The sequence below is a fragment of the Colius striatus genome, chromosome 4 (genome assembly GCF_028858725.1).
Source record: "Colius striatus isolate bColStr4 chromosome 4, bColStr4.1.hap1, whole genome shotgun sequence".
In the NCBI taxonomy this organism is placed as follows: domain Eukaryota; kingdom Metazoa; phylum Chordata; class Aves; order Coliiformes; family Coliidae; genus Colius; species Colius striatus.
Window position 1 is genome coordinate 97,079,953 of NC_084762.1, and position 20,344 is coordinate 97,100,296.

General features: G+C 53.2%; 1 protein-coding gene across 12 annotated transcripts in view; it reads left to right on the forward strand.

The window, feature by feature from the left end:
• SCRIB (scribble planar cell polarity protein) overlaps window positions 1-20,004 on the forward strand; it is a 111,827-nt gene extending 91,823 nt beyond the window's left edge. For 10 of the 12 annotated variants that reach the window (XM_061994588.1, XM_061994577.1, XM_061994579.1 and 7 more), the window contains 9 exons: window positions 14-179; window positions 2,312-2,480; window positions 3,755-3,844; window positions 4,149-4,337; window positions 9,382-9,521; window positions 9,892-9,929; window positions 10,741-10,815; window positions 13,374-13,425; window positions 17,832-20,004. In XM_061994588.1, coding sequence (XP_061850572.1) covers window positions 14-179; window positions 2,312-2,480; window positions 3,755-3,844; window positions 4,149-4,337; window positions 9,382-9,521; window positions 9,892-9,929; window positions 10,741-10,815; window positions 13,374-13,425; window positions 17,832-17,992 — 1,080 coding nt within the window. In that variant the 3' untranslated portion in view covers window positions 17,993-20,004. The remainder of the gene's footprint in view (window positions 1-13; window positions 180-2,311; window positions 2,481-3,754; window positions 3,845-4,148; window positions 4,338-9,381; window positions 9,522-9,891; window positions 9,930-10,740; window positions 10,816-13,373; window positions 13,426-17,831) is intronic. The other 2 variants (XM_061994584.1, XM_061994590.1) reach the window with 1 other exon arrangement.
• The last annotated feature ends 340 nt before the right edge of the window (window positions 20,005-20,344 follow it).

The following is a 20,344-nucleotide window of genomic DNA, read 5'->3' on the forward strand; positions in this document are numbered from 1 at the left end:
TTGGCTCTCCCAGGTGGGCAGCCAGGGCCCCAGCGGGACGCACAGCCCCGAGCAGAGATCCTTCCGTGAGAGGCAGAAGTACTTTGAGATCGAGGTGAAGCAGCAGCAGATGGATAAACCTCCCAAGCGTGTCTCCTTGGTAGGAGAAGATGACCTGAAGAAAATGAAAGAGGAGGAAGGTATGTTGGAATCTGCATGAGGACACTTGGCCTGTTAAGGGAATACTTTCTCTGTGAGAGGCATGAGGGGGCACACACCCCAGAAACCCAGTGAGAGGCAGGGGAGAGCACACACACACCAGAAAGCCAGCACTTCCAAAAGCCCAGGAGTGGCTTCTCTTCTCCAGGCTCAACACCCCCATTCCCTCAGCTGCTCCTCACAGCACTTGTGCTCCAGCCCCTTCCCCAGCTCCGTGCCCGGCTCTGGCCCCGCTGCAGCCCCTCAGTGTCCCTGTGGCAGGGAGTGAGGGGCCCAGCACTGACACAGCCCTGGAGCTGCAGCCCCTCAGTGTCCCTGTGGCAGTGAGTGAGGGGCCCAGCACTGAGCACAGCCCTGGAGCTGCAGCCCCTCAGTGTCCCTGTGGCAGTGAGTGAGGGGCCCAGCACTGAGCACAGCCCTGGAGCTGCAGCCCCTCAGTGTCCCTGTGGCAGGGAGTGAGGGGCCCAGCACTGAGCACAGCCCTGGAGCTGCAGCCCCTCAGTGTCCCTGTGGCAGGGAGTGAGGGGCCCAGCACTGACACAGCCCTGGAGCTGCAGCCCCTCAGTGTCCCTGTGGCAGGGAGTGAGGGGCCCAGCACTGAGCACAGCCCTGGAGCTGCAGCCCCTCAGTGTCCCTGTGGCAGTGAGTGAGGGGCCCAGCACTGACACAGCCCTGGAGCTGCAGCCCCTCAGTGTCCCTGTGGCAGTGAGTGAGGGGCCCAGCACTGAGCACAGCCCTGGAGCTGCAGCCTCCCCAGGGCCCAGCACAGGAGACAATCCCTGCCCTGGGGCTGCTGCCACCCCACTGCTGAGCCCAGCCAGGCTGCCACTGGCCTTCTTGCCCCCCTGGGCACGCTGCTGGCTCCTGTTCAGCCCCTGGCACCAACCCCCCCAGGCCCTTTCCCTGCAGCAGCTCTCCAGCTACACATCCCCAAGCCTGTAGTGTTGCCTGGGGTTGGTGTGGCCCAAGTGCAGGAAGTCACCCCTCAGCCCCCTTCTCTCCAGACTAGACAAGCCCAGAGTCCTCAGAGCACATTTCCCAGCCTTGTCACCAGCTTTTTTGCCCCTTTCTGGGCACATTCAAGTACCTTCACATCCTTCTGAAGTGCTGGGGCCCAGGACTGCACACAGTGCTCAGGGAGAGGCTGCACCAACGCTGAACCCAGCAGGATAATCACCACTCTGTCTGTTTGTGCCATGGTCGATGCTCCCAGGATGGGTTTTGCCTCTTGGCTCCAGGGCTCACTGCTGACAACCAGCATCCCCACACTCCTTTCTGCAGGGCTGCTCTCCAGCAGCTTCTCCCAACCTATACTGTGTCCAGAGTTACTCTGTCCCAAGTGGAGAACCTGGCATTTGTTCTTGTCAAATTTCATGCCATGAACAATTGCCCAGTGGTTTTGATTGCTCAGTGGTTGTTCCAGTCCATCTGGATCACCCAGCAAGGCTTCATGTCCCTTGAGAGAGCCAACAGCATCTCTCAGTTTAGTATCATCAAGGAACTTGATATCTTCAACTCCTGCATCCAGACCTTTGGTAAAAATAGTGAACAGATTCTGGCCCTAGACTTGAGCCCTGAGCCCAGCACTGGTGTCAGGTCACTGCAGAACACCTGCCTGCAGAGAGCAGCCTGTGCTCTGGCTCCTTCTGTCCCTGATCCTCTTGTCACCTCTCTGTCTGCCTGACCAGTGGCTCCCAAGCCCCTGCTCTGTGGGGAGGCCCATCACCAGCTCTGGGCTTCAGTGGGAAGGTTGGGCTCAGCACACAGAGGCAGATTCCTCAGGCTGCCTGCTCTGGTGAAGGGCTCAGAGGAGTCTGCACACAGCTTCTAGCTCAAGGATGAGTACACTCAGCGTGATGAGCTGCTGCAGATCTGTTCTGCAGTGTTCAGGAAGGGAGATTTAGTGCATAAGGAATGAGGAACTGGGGGAATGGTGTAGAGCTCGTTACATCTGAAGCCTTAGTGGAGAAACAAAGGCAGCTGTGGTGAGGCTGTGGTCTTAAAGCAGCACAGACCTGAAGGGATGATGAGCATAGGGACCTGCCCAGAGGTTTCATCCTTGGGGGGTTTAGTGAGTGCTCTGTGGTGTAAGATGAGTCTCTTATTTTGGCAGCTCGAAAACTGCAGCAGAAGCGTACCCTTCTGTTGGAGGAAGAGGCAGAAGAGGATGAGATGGTAAAGCAGGGGCCTGAGATGGGCATGCAGTCCAGTGTCATCATTGAAGGGGTCGAATACAAGATTGAGAGACTCAATGGAAGGAGCATCCAGGCTGCAGCAGCTCGGTAAGAGCAGACTGGCAGTTCAGTACCACCCACATGTGTCTGAGGCGTCCCAGTGCCAGGAGGTTTGAGGGAAGAGGGCTGGGCAGTATTTCTGCTTGAGCATAGAACTGGGTGGGCTTCTCCAGCTGTTTCTTTCTGGAAGAACAACCTCTCCAGCTGTGCACTCAGGTGTGCAGAGTCACAGAGACAGCTGACTGAAGGTAAGCCCTGGTGCTGGACCTGGGTGTGGGATTTTGAGGCTTTTGTTTCACAGTTCTCCTGGACTTGTCCTCCAGGTTGCTTTGGGCATAGATCTGGGGAATGAAAGAAGGCTTCTCATATCTTTTCATATGACAATAAGGCTGCACTAGAATATAGGGGAAGCTGTCCTTATCTCACTGTCTTCTGAATCTTCAGTACAGACATTCTTCTCGTCACAAACACTTTCATTGTCAGTCTTACAGTGGCAGGAAACACTCTGTCATTTCTCTCCATTGTTTCTGTTCAGTCTCTGTTGAGGAACCTCTCACACAGTGAGTGCACTGAAGCCTCCCTGGTCCTGTGCTGACAGGGCAGCAGCCAAATGCAAAGCAGCCTTTGGTTTGATGTGAAGGGCTGCTTAGCCCTGCTTTTTCCATGTTGAAATGTGGGAGGCTGGAGAATAGTAAGGCTGGATGCTTCAGGTGACTTTTGATTGCTTATTATTTATGCTTGAACAAAGAGGAGGCAGAGACCCAGCTCGTGTTTCCTGAAAGGCTTTTTTGTCATGCCACAACAGAAACTGAAATTTAACCAAAACAAACTTGAGCAGGAAACAAATAAGGGCTCAGAGTCATGACAGCCAACTGAGCCACAGTAACAGTCCATACTGTGCCAGGCTGCCCAGGGAGGTTGTGGTTGGAAAAGCCCTTTGAGCTGCTGGAGTCCAGCCCTGAGCCCTCACCCTGCCACAGCCACCACTGAGCCCTCAGCAGCTCAGCCTCACGGCTCTGGGACCCCTCCAGGGCTGGGCACTGCCCCAGCTCCCTGGGCAGCCTGGCACAGCGGCTGACACCCCTCCCAGGGAAACAGTTCTGCCTCAGCTCCAGCCTCAACCTCCGCTGGGGCACCCTGAGTCCCTTTCCTCTTATGCTATCATCCATTGCTAGAGAAAAAAGATGGACAAGGGTCTCTTGTCATTAAGGATTGTGCCTTCAAATTGAATGTTTGCGCTTTCTGGGCTTGATAACTGCTGTGAAGCTCTCCCATGTCTGCCAGCCTGTGGTACTGTAGCTGATGTGCTTGTTTTACTCCAGGCCCTCTGAGGTCAACGAGAACAACAGCTCACAGAGGAATTCACTTGAAGAGGGAATCAAGCCTGAACAAAGAACCAACTCTCTGTCTGGGTGAGTGGATCAGCAGTGTCCTTTGCCTGGGAGCTGCCAGATGATGGAACAGATGGCTCTATGCTTGCAGACACAGGGTGTAAAAGGGGGAGGATTTTGTGGAGAAAGGGGAACTGTGATCAGAACCAACTTTCTAAGAGAAACTCCCTCTGCTGCGTGTCCTCCCACCTGCCGAGGCCGTGTCTTTGGACACGGCACTAAACAGTTGGCTGGAGGTGCTGGTCATCGCCTTCTACCTTGAAAGCAGGTTCTGTTGGAGCAGGCTGGCCTGCTCCAACCTGTCCCCATTCCTCCCTGTGCACAGGTTGAGCCCGCTGAGCCTGGGGCCGGGGGACGCCGCGGCGCCGGTGCGAACGGCCAAGGCAGAGCGGCGGCAGCAGGAGCGGCTGCGCATGCAGAGCCCCGAGCTGCTGGGCGCCCAGGACAAGGAGCTGTCGCCAGCAGAACGTCGTGCCCTGGAGGCAGAGAAGCGAGCCATGTGGAGGGCAGCACGGTGAGACCCGGCACTCCTCACCAGGACAGCGCAGGGGAGGGGGATGTGCTGCATGTCCCGGGCATCGCTCGGTGCTCAGGGCAGGGGACAGCCAGCCCTGCCTAAGCCAGGCGTGAGGGGACAGGGGACAGCCAGCCCTGCCTAAGCCAGGCCTGTTTAAGCCAGATGTGAAGGGGCAGGGAAAAGCCAGGCCCGCCTAAGCCAGGCACGAGGGGGCAGAGGACAGCCAGCCCTGCCTAAGCCAGGCATGAGGGGTGGTTATATGGTGTCTGTTCTGACAGTGCCACGCAATCTGGGCTTGGCTGAGCTCGTGTGCTCGCAGCAGCTGCGGGGGTGGGATGCCTCATGTTCCCACAGTGCTTGCACAATCACAAAGGCAGTGGAGTTCTATCAACAGCATCAGCAGCTTGGTGTGGTGGTGGGTGTATTCCTCCCTTGTCAGCACACAGCTGCCCACCTCCTTGGGAACACGGGGAAGAGATGATAGCTGCAAAGTGACAGACTCAAAATGGAGCATGGAAAGGGCATTTCACAGCCCCAGCATTGCTAGGCTGGAAAAGCCCTTGAAGCCAAGAAATTAGCAAGACAGGGGCATTCTTACCCACGTGAGCTGTGTCATCAGCTGCCAAAGAGTGATTAAAAATTGTTGTGGAAGAAGGAGAACTTCCTACCTCAGAGCTCAGGCCTTGAAGCTGGTCCAGGCACTTGCTGTGTCGTATGATCCCTTTCAAACACGAGTCAGGCTGCTCCTGTGTCGTTTTCCTCTGGTGCTGTTCCTGTAGGAGGTGTTCAAAGAACAATCTGAATCAGTCTCTTGGGGAGCTTGAATGAGAGCTTTTAGAGGACGGGGCTGCTGTTGGCTCATCCTTGGCAGCCTGCAGGAGCAGACACTGCAGGGGTCACCGTGAGCTGTGATACCACGTGGCAGTTCTGGTGTTTGTGCTTAGACATGGATGATGGCAGTGCTGTCGTTCTCTGGGGAGTCTCTGAGGATGGAGACACACACAGTGGAATTCTCAATGAGAGCTGGCTAATTATCTAGGGCCTGGAAGGGTACGAAGCTTCCCCTTGTCACTTGACCACGTAACAGATCTACTTGTGGTTTGTGTAGAGCTGGACTAGTGTTCCTTATACTGGGGCTTCTGCCTTTCAAGAAGAGCTTTTGTGTTATGGACAGCTCTTTGCCTCAGATGAGTCCTTTGCCTGGTCTGTCTCAGGTGGGAGTTATTCTGCTGTAGTTTCACTGCACTGCCCTGAAACATCAGAAAGCTGAAGGGGTCACTGGAGCCTTTGTCATATGGAACCTTGATTTGGAAGAGATGGGTTTCCGTCATCTTGTTTGTTAGGCCTTTGAAGCTGGCCCTGCTTTGAGCAGCTTTTGGATGAGATGAGCTCCAGAGGTCCCTTCCAAGCAGAGTTACTTGATGAGCCTGTGCTTAGGCAGCTCTGCTTCCCAGCTCCCCACTCGTGGGGATGCTGCCTGCAGGCACAGGGATGGCTCAGCAGACACAGGGATGGCTCAGCGTGGCCGCAGCATGCCCTGGCAGGACTGTTTCCACCCTGTGCTATCGTTTCATGCTGCAGATCCTGTAGGGTTGCATCTGCTGCATTTGGCACCTCGTGCCTGTTCCAGGCGATGCTGTTCCGTGGTTCGGTGTCACAGCTCTTCAGGTGGCACCACCTGCAAGTGAAAGTTCTGTGTTCTCACATTCAGCCAGGAACAATCCTTTGGCAACAACACAAGTGGGAGAGAATTTGCAGGCGATGCTGATGCAACAGATGCAGTGTCCCTGTGTTACAGGGCTGGAAGCTGCCTGAGTGTTGTGGAGCCAAATGTCTGATTGCAAGCCCTCATCAGAAGGGGCTGGCTGTGATGCCATGACCAGATCCAAATTCTTGCTCTGCAGATACTTCCTATGGCACTGGACAGATGGCGTTCCTCGGTGCTGCAGGTGCCTGGAGAGGGCTGTGGCAGCCCTTCTGTGTCTCACAGGGAGGTCACAGGCATTGAGTGCATCTGTCTATACAATGCTGTGTGAGCTCAGTGGTCTCAGGACTACAAATCCTGCACAGAGATGCTGCTCCGTTCTTGCCCCTAAAAAACCCACAAACCCCACAACACTGCACTGTTGTATTTGATCCAACAAAACAGAAACTGTCAGGCTTCTCCTGACAGCCACGGTCCCTGTGCTGGGGGAGGCAGCAGGGGCTGGTCTGCCAGCCCTTCCCCGTTACTCACGCAGCATTTTCTCTCCCTCGTGCCTCCACTTCCCCTGGGTATTTCCTCATACAATGGGCCAGGCTTTATGAGGCTATGTCAGCTCTGATTCCTCCTCAGCCTGAGTATTAACATATCCAAGGAATGCTGTCAGAAAAGCTTTGTGTCAGATGGGTACAGAAAGGAGAAGCCTGATGCTGCCCACGCAAAGCTTTGAGAGCAAAGCCACTACAAGGACAGTGCTCCTATCACAGAGTGACACCACTTGCCTGAGGACTCTGTTCTTCCTTCATCTGTTGCCAGCAGATAAAGAGCTGTGGAAAAGGCTGCGTGGGGCAGGATTTCTGTAGGTGATGTAGCTTGCTTCGCTGCTGTAGCGTGATGCACATCTGACTGTGCCTTGGGGTTAGCCGGGGCTTTGCTGAAACTGCTGAGGGCACAGTAAAGGTTCCACATGGCACTGCAAGGCTTGGTGAGTGTTGAGTGCAGGGGCTTTGTCCACCGTGGGCAGGGGAGAGGTTGCTGTGTTCCAAGCCTGCAGTCTCTCCCGTTCTGAGCACTTCTGTTCCTGGAAGGCCAGCTAGTGAAGGCTGAGCCGTTCAGAGGTGAGGACACACCGCAAGGAGAAGCGGCTGCAGCTGTCTCGTTCGCTTCTCAGGTGTCACATCCAGTGTTACTGGGTTTAAGTTCTGCAGATAGGGCCATGGCTCCACTTCGCTTCTAACACCGAGGGGCAGCTCCTTACTCTGTTGTTAGAGCAGTGCCTGACTGATTCCTCGGGCAGAGTTAAAGCCTTGCTTATTTCGGCCTTGGCAGGAGTTGGCCGGTCACTGTAACGTACTCCTTTCTGTGGGACAGCAGTGGGTTGTTCCCTGCTACCACACATCTCCCAGGATGGTCTGGTCTCCTCAGGATTGCTCTTCTGTAACTGCTGGAGCAGGCAGGGCGGCATGAGGGCAGCCAGGGCCCGTGCCTCGTGTCCAGCGTGGGAGGGAGGGTGCCGTTGCCTGCACATGCTGCTGCAGCCTCACTAACCTGTATGTTCTTTAAGTGCATGCCACTGATTTTGTTACTTTCTTTCTAATCTTCTATCTTCTGCTTCTTTCCAGTTCTCTGGTCTGTGTGCTGTCACTCGTGACCCCCATCAGTTTGCACCTTCTTGGGCTTTCCTTTCTCTCCCCGTGTCATCAGTGCTGTGCCGGGACGTGCCGTGTGCCCCTTCCCCTGCCCCCAGCACACCCCCTGTGCCCTGCTGGGACAGGCGCTGGGACCCGTGCCACAGGAGTGTCTGGGCGCACGTGGCCCTGTGCCACAGGAGGTGTGATGGAGGTGCAGCCCCTTTGAGGAGCAGGTGCCCAGGCAGCGCTGCAGGTCCCTGGGCAGTTCTGCCGTGCACGAGCCGTGTCGTGGGCACACGTGTGCCAGGGCCTGTGCCAAACAGACAGACCTCTCCCAGCGTGCTTGGCTGCTTTGCTTCCTCTTTTCTCGTGGTCAAGCAAAGGTGCATGCTGACAGGTCGTCAGAGATGTGTGTGCAAATGCACACTGAGTATCAGACGTGTGCACACACTTGCCCCATACTGCTCAGTCCACTTCACACGCACACACACACACACACACACACATACACACACCTCCTGGGTGTAGCCACCTCCTGGGCCTTTTCCTCCGGTCTGCTGGCTGCCCTAGTCCTCTCCTGCAGAGCCTGAGGAGGGCAGGCTGCAGATGCTGAGGCTCTGAAGGCTGGTGTTTGTGGGCACATCATCCCCGATTGCCCTCTGGAGGTTTCTGCTTCTTCCGCAGCGGTTGGTGTTGGACAGGATCAGATATAGGAGCCTGTTGTACTCAAGGCTGCCCCTATATCAGACCCATATTTCTCCTTGCCAGGGTATGTTCCTGTATCTGTTTCTTTCTTTCCCTGCGCTTGTCCGCTGCGATGTTCATCACCACCATCTCCTCTTCCTCTTCCTCCTCTTCCTCCTCCTCCTCTTCCTCCTCCTCCTCCTCTTCAGATCCTCAGCTCTTGAAGACAGTATTAAACAGTACGAGCAGGATCTGGCCAGGAAGCTGTACCAGTCCCGACAGTGGGCACCTGCTCCCGGGGCCAGGCCAGCTCAGATGTCTAGCCCCGTGCAGAGTCACGCCTCGAGAGTCCCTGGGTCAGGAAGCCAATCCAGGTGTGCACAGCTCCCTCCCTGCCAGCTGCATGCTCACAGCCCCGTCCGTCCCTCCTCCTCCTCAGAGCTCCCAGCCACAGCCCGCTCTGGGAAGGGAGGAGATGGTCATGGGCTTCGTTCCCTGAGGTCCCACAGACTGCCCGCAGCAGTGTCCGTGAGAAGGGGGGATGCTGGGGCTGGTTGCCTGGGGAAGGAGCAGCCGTGTCTCAGGACTGAGCCCACTTTTCCTTAGCTATTTCCTAATTTCCTGGTGGCTGAAGAGGGTTAAGATGCAACACACTGAGAGCACAGAGGAGAGTAAAGCTCTTGAGTACTGACCCTGCTCTTTTGAGCCCTTGCAGCTCCTTTCCCAGCCTGGGTTGCTGTCTCCCACTGTATCACCTCTGGCAAGGCCTGCAGCTTCTCGTTGCGCTGCTGCTTAGCTCTAGGCTCTGTCTGCTCAGCTCATGGTGGCCCGTGTGTTGCAGGGTGACAGCAAACCAAGCTGTTCTCCTCTGCTGCTGTGAGGGTCTGTGTGCCTCAGGGAGCCCGAGGGGCTGGGTCTCTCCTTCCTGCACCCAGCCCCTCAGCTCTGGGCGCGGAAGGCGGCGTCAGCTCGGACCAAGAAGGCAGCCTGATGTCTTTTTCTCCCTCCCTCGTTTCTGAGGCAGGATGAAATCACTGGAACAGGATGCTCTGAAAGCCCAGATGGTTATTGCCAAGTCCAAGGAGGGGAAGAAGCGCAGCACGCTGGAGCAGCTGGCAGAGTCACCCTCACCAGCTCCCACCCCCTCGCCAACACCACTGGAAGGTACTGCACAGCCACCTCTGAGGACAACAGCTCATGCTTCCCTAGCTTTACTTGCTTGAAACCAGACCTGTTGAAACGAATTTCCTCCTTCAGCCTAGATTGGAAGGTCCCTTGGGGCATGTGATGTCTCTTAGCATAGGGGATGGGCCTGGGCTATAGAAACCCTGAGAGAGCCCCTGAGGTGAGGTTCCAGAGCAGAACTAAAACCACCATCAAGGCTCTTCAAAAATACAGGGGAGAGCATCTGTTCTGAGGAGGCAGTGTCCTAAGCATAGCCTTTTATCACAGGCAGACGCTGGGGGACAGAGGGGTGGGCTGAGGGACATGCTGCACAGCCCTTCCCTGGATAAACTGTGCTTCTCTTTTGCAGACTGCAGCCCCAGAAACGTCACCTCCCCGGGAAGGCTGGTAAGACACACTTCTGCTTCCTCCTCTTATGTCACCTCTCAGCTTGGGGTCTCTTGGTTGCTCAGCTTGGGTGTGGATGCTGCATCTGGGCCGTGGGATTCCTGCTCAAATCCTTAAGCCAGGTCTGGCTGCACGATGTACAGAACCATGAGGTGGGCACAGGGGATGGAGCTCTGCCATGCCCGTTGCTGGAGGGATCCTCCCCTCTTTGCAACTACAGTCTAACATCTGTTTTCTGTCTCCCTGTTTCGTCCTTTCCTTGGTTCTTACCTCTGTTTTTCAGGAAGCCTTTTGCTTCAGAGACTTTGGCCTCTTGTTTCCTCAATGGCATAGAGCTGAGTACTTCATCTGAAATCAGTGTTTCCCTTTTCCTAAGCACTGTGTAAATGCAGCAAGACATTGTTGCAGAGGAACATCAAAACAGTGAGAGAGACAGTGAGGAGAAGGGGAGTGACTGCTCAGGGAGGGGACCTGGTTTTGCCCAATGTCACACGGTACAGCCGTCTCTGGACTGAAGTCCTGACCTTGCTACAGCAATCTTTCCCGACAAAAATAGGTTCCCAACCTCACTTGGTGTGCATGTGCATTTTCTCTGCAACATGGAGCCCCTGTCCTGGCACTAGAACAGTTAAAAAGACAATGTCCCTGAGGTGCTTTGTTTGCAGGGGCTGTATCCTGGCACTCTTGGCACTGGGAATGATGCTCTGCTGCTGCTTTTAGCTCTGCATAGATTGCACAGCTTGCTGCTGGCTTTCCATCCACTTCTCTCCCCTTACTCTCTCTTTTTCTTCTCTTTTGCTGTCCCTCCTAGTCCATGTCTGAAAAGAAGTTTGACTACCGGGAATTTGCTGCTATTCCTTCCTCCAAACCTGTTTACGAAATCCAGGTATAAACTGCATGCTGCCCCATCTGTGGACTGGTCAGGGCTTGGTTTGACTGGAAGTGCCTGCCTGCGAAGCGATGCCCTTAGAGCAGAGGCTGGCAGATATGAGGAAGCCCTCGTGGCAAGGCCCTGTGTGAGGGAGGCTGTGGCCACCAGACACGCTTCTGGGAGCTTTCAGGCACGGGGCATTGAGAGAAAGTTGGGTTTAAAATGAAGGACAGAAGCACTGCAAATGGAAAGCAGCGCCATCTTCACTTTAACTGATCCTGAAACGTTTGAAAGTGAAAAAGTGAGAACTAAAAGGTGGGGAGGAGAGCTATAGGAGTGATTGCCAACAAATTGCAAAGTGGAGCAGATGTTCCCTCCCACCTGGGACATGCCCAACATCCTGCCCGAGATGTAGCTGTGGTGACACAGAAGAGCTTCCAAAGACCTGCTGAGGTGAGGGAGCACTGGCAGGGGCTGCCCAGATGGGCTGTGGAGGCTCCTCTGGAGACATCCCAACCCAGCTGGATGAGTCCCTTTGTGCCCTACCCTAGGTGCTGCTGCTCTGGCAGGGGGGCTGCACTGGATGAGCTCTGCAGGTCCCTTCCAGCCCTTGTGACTCTGTGAGTGTGACACTGCTCCTGTGGTGTAGCTCTGCTGGATGCAAACTGGGAAGTAGCCACTCGGTAAGAGAGCACCAAGGTTGGAGGCTGAGTGCCATGGAAGGTGTTTCTCCTTCCTCAGAGAACCTCATTTTCATTTGAGCTGCTTGGTGGTAGATCCCAGGAGGGCTGAGGTTGGAAGGGACCCCCAGAGGTCACCATGTCTGACCCCCTGCTCAAGCAGGGCCACCTGGACCCCGCTGCCCAGGACTGGGAACTGCCTCCCTCTGACATCTGCGTTAGGCAGTAACTGATGGCATTTGTGACAGCTGATGTGAGCAGATCCTGTATGTCTCTGACATTTCTTTAGGGGGGTTTTGTTTTATATAAGGACAGGGAAGCAGATGCCTGCAGTTAGTTTTGTGTGGTGTATGCAAGTACTGACGTGCTGGGCTTTAGCTGGCTGTCAGGACACAGAGATCCCAGGTCCAGACCAGGCTGACTTCAGCAGAGTTGCAGTTTGAGGATTCTCAAGCAGTATTTGATGCAGATTCTTGGCTGACTCCTTTCAACAGTGGTATTGCTCAGCCCTTAGCAGTCACACCTATTTTTATCCAAGTCTCTTCTGCTTTGGAGTGTGCTCCTGCCCAGGTTTGGGATCAGGGGAGTTATTAACCCTGTTGGGCTGAGCAGTGTTCCTCAGCAGCGCCTGCCAAAGTTGTTGCAGTGCCATGTGCTCTGCTTTTTGGCAGGAACATCACTCCCACCATACATTTACTTTATTTCTAAAGCACTACATGGGCTGAGATCATTTCCCCCCTTGCCTGCCTGCTCCAGTTTTGCTGCTTGCACAAAACAGATGAGTTTGTGTGGAAACAAGGGCTTCCTGCTCTCACAGCTCTGAAGCTTCCCTAGTGCTTTCCATCTAAGTGTATAGAGCTGCCATCCTTTATCCTGCAACTGAAGACACATTAGGCTGCTCCTCACTTGTGCTCTTCAGCTGAGAAGGAAGACACATAAAAGATGGGTTTTGGTCAGTAATGGCCAGAACTCCCACGTGTGTTTGTCATTATTAAACTTGCTGGACACTGAGCTCTGAACCCCCACAGCATTAAATTTGCATAGCTCAGAGAGGTATTGAGCTCGGTGTGTTGTGTACAAACCTGGAAAGCACAGCAGAAGTTACACGTGCAGCCCCTTCTGAAATAAACACAATACCTCTTCTGCGCTGAAGCACTGTGTACAGCTGGGTTAAATCCTCTAGTGAGCCAGGCAGGGCTTTGGACATGTACTCCTGTGCCCAGAGCAGGGCTGGTTTTCAGGCCACCTCAAGTTCATGGCCATGAGCAAAGCTGTTTTCTCGTGGTGTTGGCGCTCTGTTCTGATGAGCTCTGGTTGGTAGAGTGGTCTTTGCTTTGTGAAGGCTTTAAAGCAAGGAGGAACGGGTGGAGTTTTGTGATTGTCGTGTAGCCATTTCTCCAAAGCTGTCTCTGGGGATGTAACTGCTTCCCGTCCCACAGCAGTTCTCCAGACACACCTGAGTGTAGAGAAGAAAGTTGCTTTTTGCGTGAGCAGCGGGGCCTGGGAACAGTGCAGGTGCAGAGCTGGGCTCCGGGGCTCTCAGAGGAACACAGCTCGTGTCTTTGCTCTCCTCTCCTGTTTCTACTCATTTTCTGTAGTCTTTCCACTTTGTGCTTTCCCATCACTTCCTGCCCCCTCTTCCCTACACACACACAAAGCAAGAGGAGAGCTCTGATGGGCAGACACCTCGTCCTGCAGTCAGGCAGCTTGGCCTCAGCACGAAGGGTTCGGGTTGTGATCGTGTGTGTTCAGCAGCAGTCGTGCTCCAGCTGCTGCACCACCAGCACCTTGAGGGCCAGAGGTTCTCCGTAGGGTGGTGGAGGGCTGGAGGTGGGGAGTTACCTGGCACTGGTGTTACAGAGATGGATGCTCATGTCTTCTCTTCTCTTCTAGTCACCTGATGCAGCTGATGACCTCAGATACGTAGATGACAGAAATAACTCAGGTAAGCTCCTGCCCAAAGGAGTTGTTTTTGCACTATTTGCTTCCTTCCCACCAGGGTTCTAGAGGGTTCCCCTTTGCCTGCTTGTGGAATCAGCCCCAGGGGGCTTCAGCCTCTTGCTGCTTGAAGCAACGTCCTGTTTTGTCTGTTGTAGAATGAGACCTGCAGACTCTCCACGTTCAGTTTTGGGTAGGATACCTGCATTGTGCTTTAGCAATGGCCAGTTTGCTGAGAGTGGTGTATAACAAGCATGCCTGCCTTTGTGTTCTGGAGTCCAGGGTGGGAGCAGAACATGGGTGGGAGGTTTTGGCCTCTGTCCTCTGCTCTAAGTGGGTAACGTCCACTGCTCAGGGTCTTCCTTGTTCCCCTTTGCAAGAGCAATGAAGCTTGCTCCCTGCAGCAGGCCAGGCAGCTGCAGGTAGATTCATTCTGCTTTAAGACTTGAGGGCATTTGGGTGCTTTGAGTCCCCAGGTGTCTCTCCAAGTCTGCACTTGTGGATCTGTGTGACAGTCACCTAAATAAACAGGAATTAAAGCTTTGACTGCTGTATCTCTTCAGGCTGTCCCAGCTCTGGTGTGTTCCTGTCCCCAGTTATAATGGGCAGGCTCGGACTATCCCCCACTTCATTCTGGATGGCTGTAGTAGTAGTGTGGACCTCACAGCAGGGCCTGCCTGCTCCTGAGTGGCACTTCTGTTTCCTTCATCAGCTGATGCTGGTTTTCTCTTCCCTGTTCTACGGCTGGTTTACACACACACACACTTTATTCCACACAATTTTCTTGGCCAGTCTGAGTAAGGGCTGCACTCCAGGCAGGTGATCCACGGATGGGCCGTTCCCAGAAGGAGGTATTGCTGCAGAGATGAAGGAAAACTTTCCCGAGGACAACATCTGTTCTTTATCTCTCAGAGTAAAGCTCTCAGCAGTGGTTTATTCTCTGGAGGTCCATTCAGCTAGTGAACGTAACAAGAAGTTACTGAAGGATCAAGAGATCATCAGCAATTACTTGAGGGGCTTCAGGCCTCACTAGTGCCTGTCTTTGGGCTGTTGGGCCCTCACATAGAATAAAACCCACAAGGAAAAGAATGTGGTGCTCTCTCAGGAGCTTTTTAACCCAGAGGCACCAAGCAAATACAGGTTTGGAAGGACAGCGGATGAAGACACAACTGAGCTCTTTTGGTATGGGAAAATACTTGAGAACTGGAGTGGTTTTTACTTGCATTTTCCTTTACTGTAGAAGGACAAGGAAAGGGAAGCAGTTACTAGGCGTCAGAGGAGTGTTTGCTGGGCTAGTTCAAAGCCACACTGTGTGCATCATCCCCCCACCCAGCCCAGCTTCATTTGCAGCTCCCGGCAGTTCAGGCAGCAGCCGTTCCTTGCTGTGTGTCTGTAACACAGCGTGACAGACGTCTCCTGGCCACATGCAGCGAGGCCTTTTCTCTCTGCACACTCTGGGATTTTAATCAGAGTTATCCTTGATGATAGGATGATGGCTTTTGGATCACATGGCAAACTCATAAGCAATGCCAGAAAATCCTGCTGTCAGGAACTGGAAGGAACCTCACTGCTGCCTGCAGGACAGTGTGAGCATCTCTGCCTCCTGAAGCTCTTTCAGAGCACACCATTCTCTGTGTGCCCATCACAGATGGGCTCTAATAACCTCTTCCCATTCCTGGGCCTGACTTCACACTTGTCATCTTCTGAATGCATTTGAAAACACTTATTCCAATTCTTCTGTTGTTAATTTGTCCCATCCCATCTTTTTAGCCCCATCTCTACTGCAAAGACTTGCATCACCCTTTTCTTCTCCAGACTCCCATTTAACAGATTAATTCCCACCAAAATCCCACAAAACCAGAACCTCTAGGCCCACACTACTTGCAATGCCTGTGCTCTCTCCCAGTATTTTCTGCCTTCTCTCCTGGGGTAGGAAGAGTGTAAAGGAAGCTTGTAGTGCTTCAGAACATAATTGTAAGAAACAAAGTAAGCTGGAACGGGTGCATATTCTCAGACTTCTGTCACCATCTGTTAAGTAGAAAGGTCATTGTTCAAGATCATCAGTGGAATGTACAAACTTGCCTGGATTTAATGCCTAATCTTGCATGACACGGTGGCACTGAGTCCCATGGTTAGTTCTATTTCTCAGGTCTTCTGGGATGCAGTGAGTAACTGTGTCTCACTCACTTCTCCTGTACTCTTCATGCAGGCCAATATCAGATCAGTTATTGCTTCCAGGCTGAAGAATCCCAGTTCTTCCTTGTGGGAATCGTTTCCACACCCCTATGGACCATTTTTATTTCATCTCTGCCATCTTTAAGGCAAAGCAGGGGGGTTGGACTAGATGATCTCTAAAGGTCCCTTCCAACCCTACCATTCTATGATTCTAAGAGGGCTGCATGCACAGCTGCAGAGGCAGGTACATGATGAGCTCAAGCAATGGCAGCTGCTCTGCACGTTCACTCATCTTTTCCAATATCTAGCCCTCAGAAATGAGACAGCCTTGCTGAGCAGTGTGCTGGTGTTCTCAGCAACCTCCCTCTAACACCTAGAGCATCGTCATCTCGTTTTAAGGAGGCTGCATGTTCTGTGCAGTCAGATTGAACCATTTTTGTTGAGCTGAAGCATTATCCAACAGCATAAAAAGAAATGTAGTGAGCCAGCATGAGGTTCTGGCTGGTCCAGTGTTGTGTCTGATGCAAGCCACTGGCAACACCAAGAAAGGAGCATAAGAGACCCACAGAGTCTTTGTGGTTGGAAAAGACCTTTAAGAAAACACAGAAAAGAGGAAAAGCATGAAGTGATTCTCTGCAGAATACTGCTCCAGGCTGCAGCACTTTGGGGTTTAGCTCTTTCTGAGCCAGAAGCCTTTAATTTTACAGTTATTTCTTTCTTGAATCTGTTCACATTTGCAGTGTTTCACCTTCCACACCACAGTCAACGCTGCAAAATTCAAACACCCTTTTTCTTCTAGCTGTTTCATTTGTCCACCCTGACAGAGAGCATTCTCTCAATAAAGTCTTCATCACTTCTGCTCCTCTTCACTAGTTACCAAATCCTGACCCCAGCACAGAGAGCTGCTTTACATTATGACAGCAGGTACTATCTTCTTGCACTGTTTCTGAAGTAACTAGGTGTTTGCCCCTCAAAGGATGTGCCTTCTTGCCCCCTGGCAGCTTGTGTTCATCCAATTTTGGCTGAGGAGTAACAAAAATGTTGTTTAGAATTGCAGTGTGCTGTGTTGAGATAACTTGCATGTTTGATGGCTCCTTTGGCAATCTCTAGTCTAAGAGGATGTAAAAGGAGTGAGTTTCCCTCTAAGCCACATTAATTTCCTCCCCAGTCAGATTTTTGCCTGCATGTGCCCATGCCCTGTTTGGAATCAGCCATGTACTTAACCAACCTCAGCATCCTTTCAAGGTGTCAGATTTGTCACCTGAATTCATTTGGTTCTGAGGTGTTTTCAAACAGCAGGTTAATGCTGTGGTTAACAGCTCAGGAAGGATTCTGAGCTACAACAGCCCCCTGGGGACTGTAACATGGGGGATGTTGCATCTTGGAGCCTGGCTCTAGAGCAGGGACCCCTGGGCACAGCTTAGCAGACTGTGCACCTCTGATCTGACACATCTTCACTGGTTCCTGTACTGGAGCTTCTCTGCTACCCTCAAAATACTCAGTGAGACTTCCCAGGAGCCAGTTTGTACCTGAAGGGAAAAGTCTGTGGTTTTGTGGAACTTCTTCCTTTTTGCACAAGTTCCTCTCAGTAGTTGCTTCAGCCAAATTATCACAAAGGGCAGATGTTCAGGTGTGTGTCACAGCACTGCAGGTCTACCAGCTCCTTTCAGGAGCCACAGTGACAGCAGTGTGCTTTAGATACAGGACCTCCTGAAAGGCCTGAGAAAAAGTGAACTGCCCTGCCCCAGTATCTTTCCTGGTCAGTTCCCTTGTCGAGGGACCCAAGTTGCTGTCTGAATTTACAGAAGGGACTTTGTCCCGTAACTTCAACATGAAGCAAGACCAAAATGCTGTCCTGCAGCATCCTGTGCTGGAGGCCACGCTGCTCTTTGGTGTGTGCTGCTCTGCTGACGCTAGTGCAGTGCCTGGAGCACTAATACCCAGGTCCTTGCAGCATTTTTCCTCAGGCTGGACACTTGCAGGGCTTTTTCAGTGCCCTGTGGGTGTTAGGGGCAGGTGTCTCCTCACATACGTGTGTGGCTGGCTTCCCAGGCTCCACGCAGTCAGTACATGAACTGCAGAGCAGCCACAAGTTCTGGGCACAGAGTGACTGTAAATCACTGGGCTTCCAGTGCTGTCTCAGCACCAAGGAACAGCCCCATGCCTGTGTTAACTCTAACCCCCAGATACTTAACCTGGTGCTTTCTCTTCACACCTCAACTTTTCTTGTCTACACAGTTCCCCAGGAGCAGGATGGGCAGCCAGAGGAAGAGGAAATGTTAGTAACACACAATTCATCAACACCTGCTTCATCAGCACTTGAAGAGATGGCCCTGTACAGCAGCAAGCGCAAGCTCCGACACGGCCGGCGCAGCCTGGAGGCCGCTGTCCCCACGTAGAGGATGGATGCTCCCGGGCGAAGGAACGGCCCAGCACGGGGCTGCCGAGCTCCGTGTGCCAGGGACAGCTCGGGGCTGCCCTCGCTGCTGCCTCTGGACTCCGGATGGGACCCGAGTGCCCCGGGGAGCAGCGGGCTCAAATAACTTCCTTTAAGGCTGTGAACCGCCCTCTTTTCTCACCCAGGAACGTGCTGGGGCAGCAAAGGGGGACAACACTTTAATGATGGCAAATGGAGAGGAGGTGTGGGTAGGACAGTGGGCAGCTGCAGCTTGTTAGCCTGTAAATAGTGTGTGTGGGGGAAAGGTAGGACAGGGAGAACACGTGAGGGTGAGAGTGTGTTGGGCTCCAGCTGTTGGTTTCCTCTTGGTAGCGGTTAACACGGGAGCTTCTCCTCTGGTGTGAATAAGCAGGAAGGTCCAGCCTGCCTTTGCTCCTACTTATTTTCCAGTCTTTTGCCAAAAAGCACCTCCTTCCACCTCCCACCCCGCGTCACCTCACGTGGAAAGGGGCTGCTTGGAGGCAAACAAACAGGAAAAAAAGGAAAAAAAAAGGAATTGCAGTGAAGTGCCTCCCTCTGACACTGACACACCGACACTGACACACCGACACTGACACACTGACACCTGCGAGCTGAGCGAGCAGGAGCTGCTGCCGGCCCGGTGCACTCGCCTCTGTGAGCAGCCACCTGCTCCCGTTCGGGGACAGGGGCCTGCCCGGAGGTGCCCAGCTCGTGGGACCCTGGGCACGTGAGGTGAGCTGTGTCAGGGCAGGACGGGCACTGCTGCCGGGGCTGAGCCGGGGCAGCTGCAGCCAGAGCCCAGCGGCGTGTGCGCGAGCCCATAGAGACGGTAGCTGGGGGTTAGGACACGGTGGCAGAGGTAGGAGGTGTCACAGCAGATAGGATAGTGGGGTAGGATTCAAGAAACGGGGAAGGGTAGGAAGTGGCGTTGCTGGGGTTGGGGTAGGAGTAACGGGGTCTCACACGTAGGAGGATCCCAGGAGCAAGCCCACGGTGTTGGCTGCTGGCCGTGGGATGAAAGGAGTGGGCACTGGCCAGGAGGGAGCACAGGAGACGGGATGGCTCTGGCTGGGCCTGGCAATAACTACACGGTTCAACTCCTGGCCAACTCGTTGGCCTGGGGCCCCTTCCCATGCAGACTGGGGAAAGGACACACTTGCCCACAAAGAGAGATGGAAAGGAAAATGAAAAAGGAGCAGGGGTGTGATTCTCGGCATCCATAAGCGGAACCAGGGCTGTGAACAGATTCTGTATCAATGAGCTCTGCAGACGTGGAGGAGACAGATCCTGCTTATAGCTCTGGAGTCAGTCTCTGCTGCCCACTACTGAAGTAAAACATCCCTTTTTTTTCCTTCTTCTTTTTTGGTGTTTTTGTTTTATTGCCTCTAGTAGGGAGAAAGGCATCTGAGCTTGGCAGGGATCTGATCTGTCTACCCCGATACATTGGTGCTCTCAGCTGAACCCCTCCAGCAGTAAGACCAGAGTTGGACCTTAAGCCTTTTCAGTGATTCGGAGTGGCTTGGGAGCCACAGGCGCCACAGCCTGTGTATTTGCTGAGTGAAAGAGCTGGGTGCAGGTTCTGTTAGTTGAGAATCTCCCTTCTCGCCAAAATCTAGTGGGTCACGTTAACTGACTGTGTGGTTGAACTTGCCAGAGCTTTGAGGGGGGAACTCTGATAATCTCAGCCTACAGCTGTGGCTGCTTCCATCATCAGCAATTTGAGCTTTTCCTTTTTAAATCTAATTTTAGCATTTGCTTTTTAACAACAGCAGTTTTGGAAACAATCCTGGACTGGTTTTGGTGACTAACTTGTGATTCTCTTTTTCTTTCCCTTTGCGGTACCTGGTGCCAGGCTCTGGGTTCTCTCCCATTCTCTCCTGAGAGACTCTGAGGGAAAATCAGCGCATCAAGACTGTAACTAGTGAAATTTGTACAACCAAAGAAATCTATTTTGTGGTTTAAGGATAATAAAGTTTACTTTACATTTTAGAACCTTTAGTTAAGGCGTTTTGCCCTGTGTGAAGTCTGCAGTTCCTGCGTTGTTGGCATTAGCCAGCCTGTAATCTAGCAAACGTGCTCAGCAGGGGGACACTGGAGTGTGGGTCTGGAAATGGTGCACAGCCTGACCCAGCTCCTCAGTTGATGGGATATGGTATCAGCAGGACCTTTTGGCTTTCTTTACTTGGCTCTGCTTAAAAAAAAAAGCCCAACCAAACTCTGTTTTGTGTGATGAAAGGTTTGACTGGCAAAAACCTTCCACATTTCACAGAGCGCAGACAGATTAGAGCAAATTGCTGAAGAGCAGCAAATACAGAAACAGAAGACTGGAAAG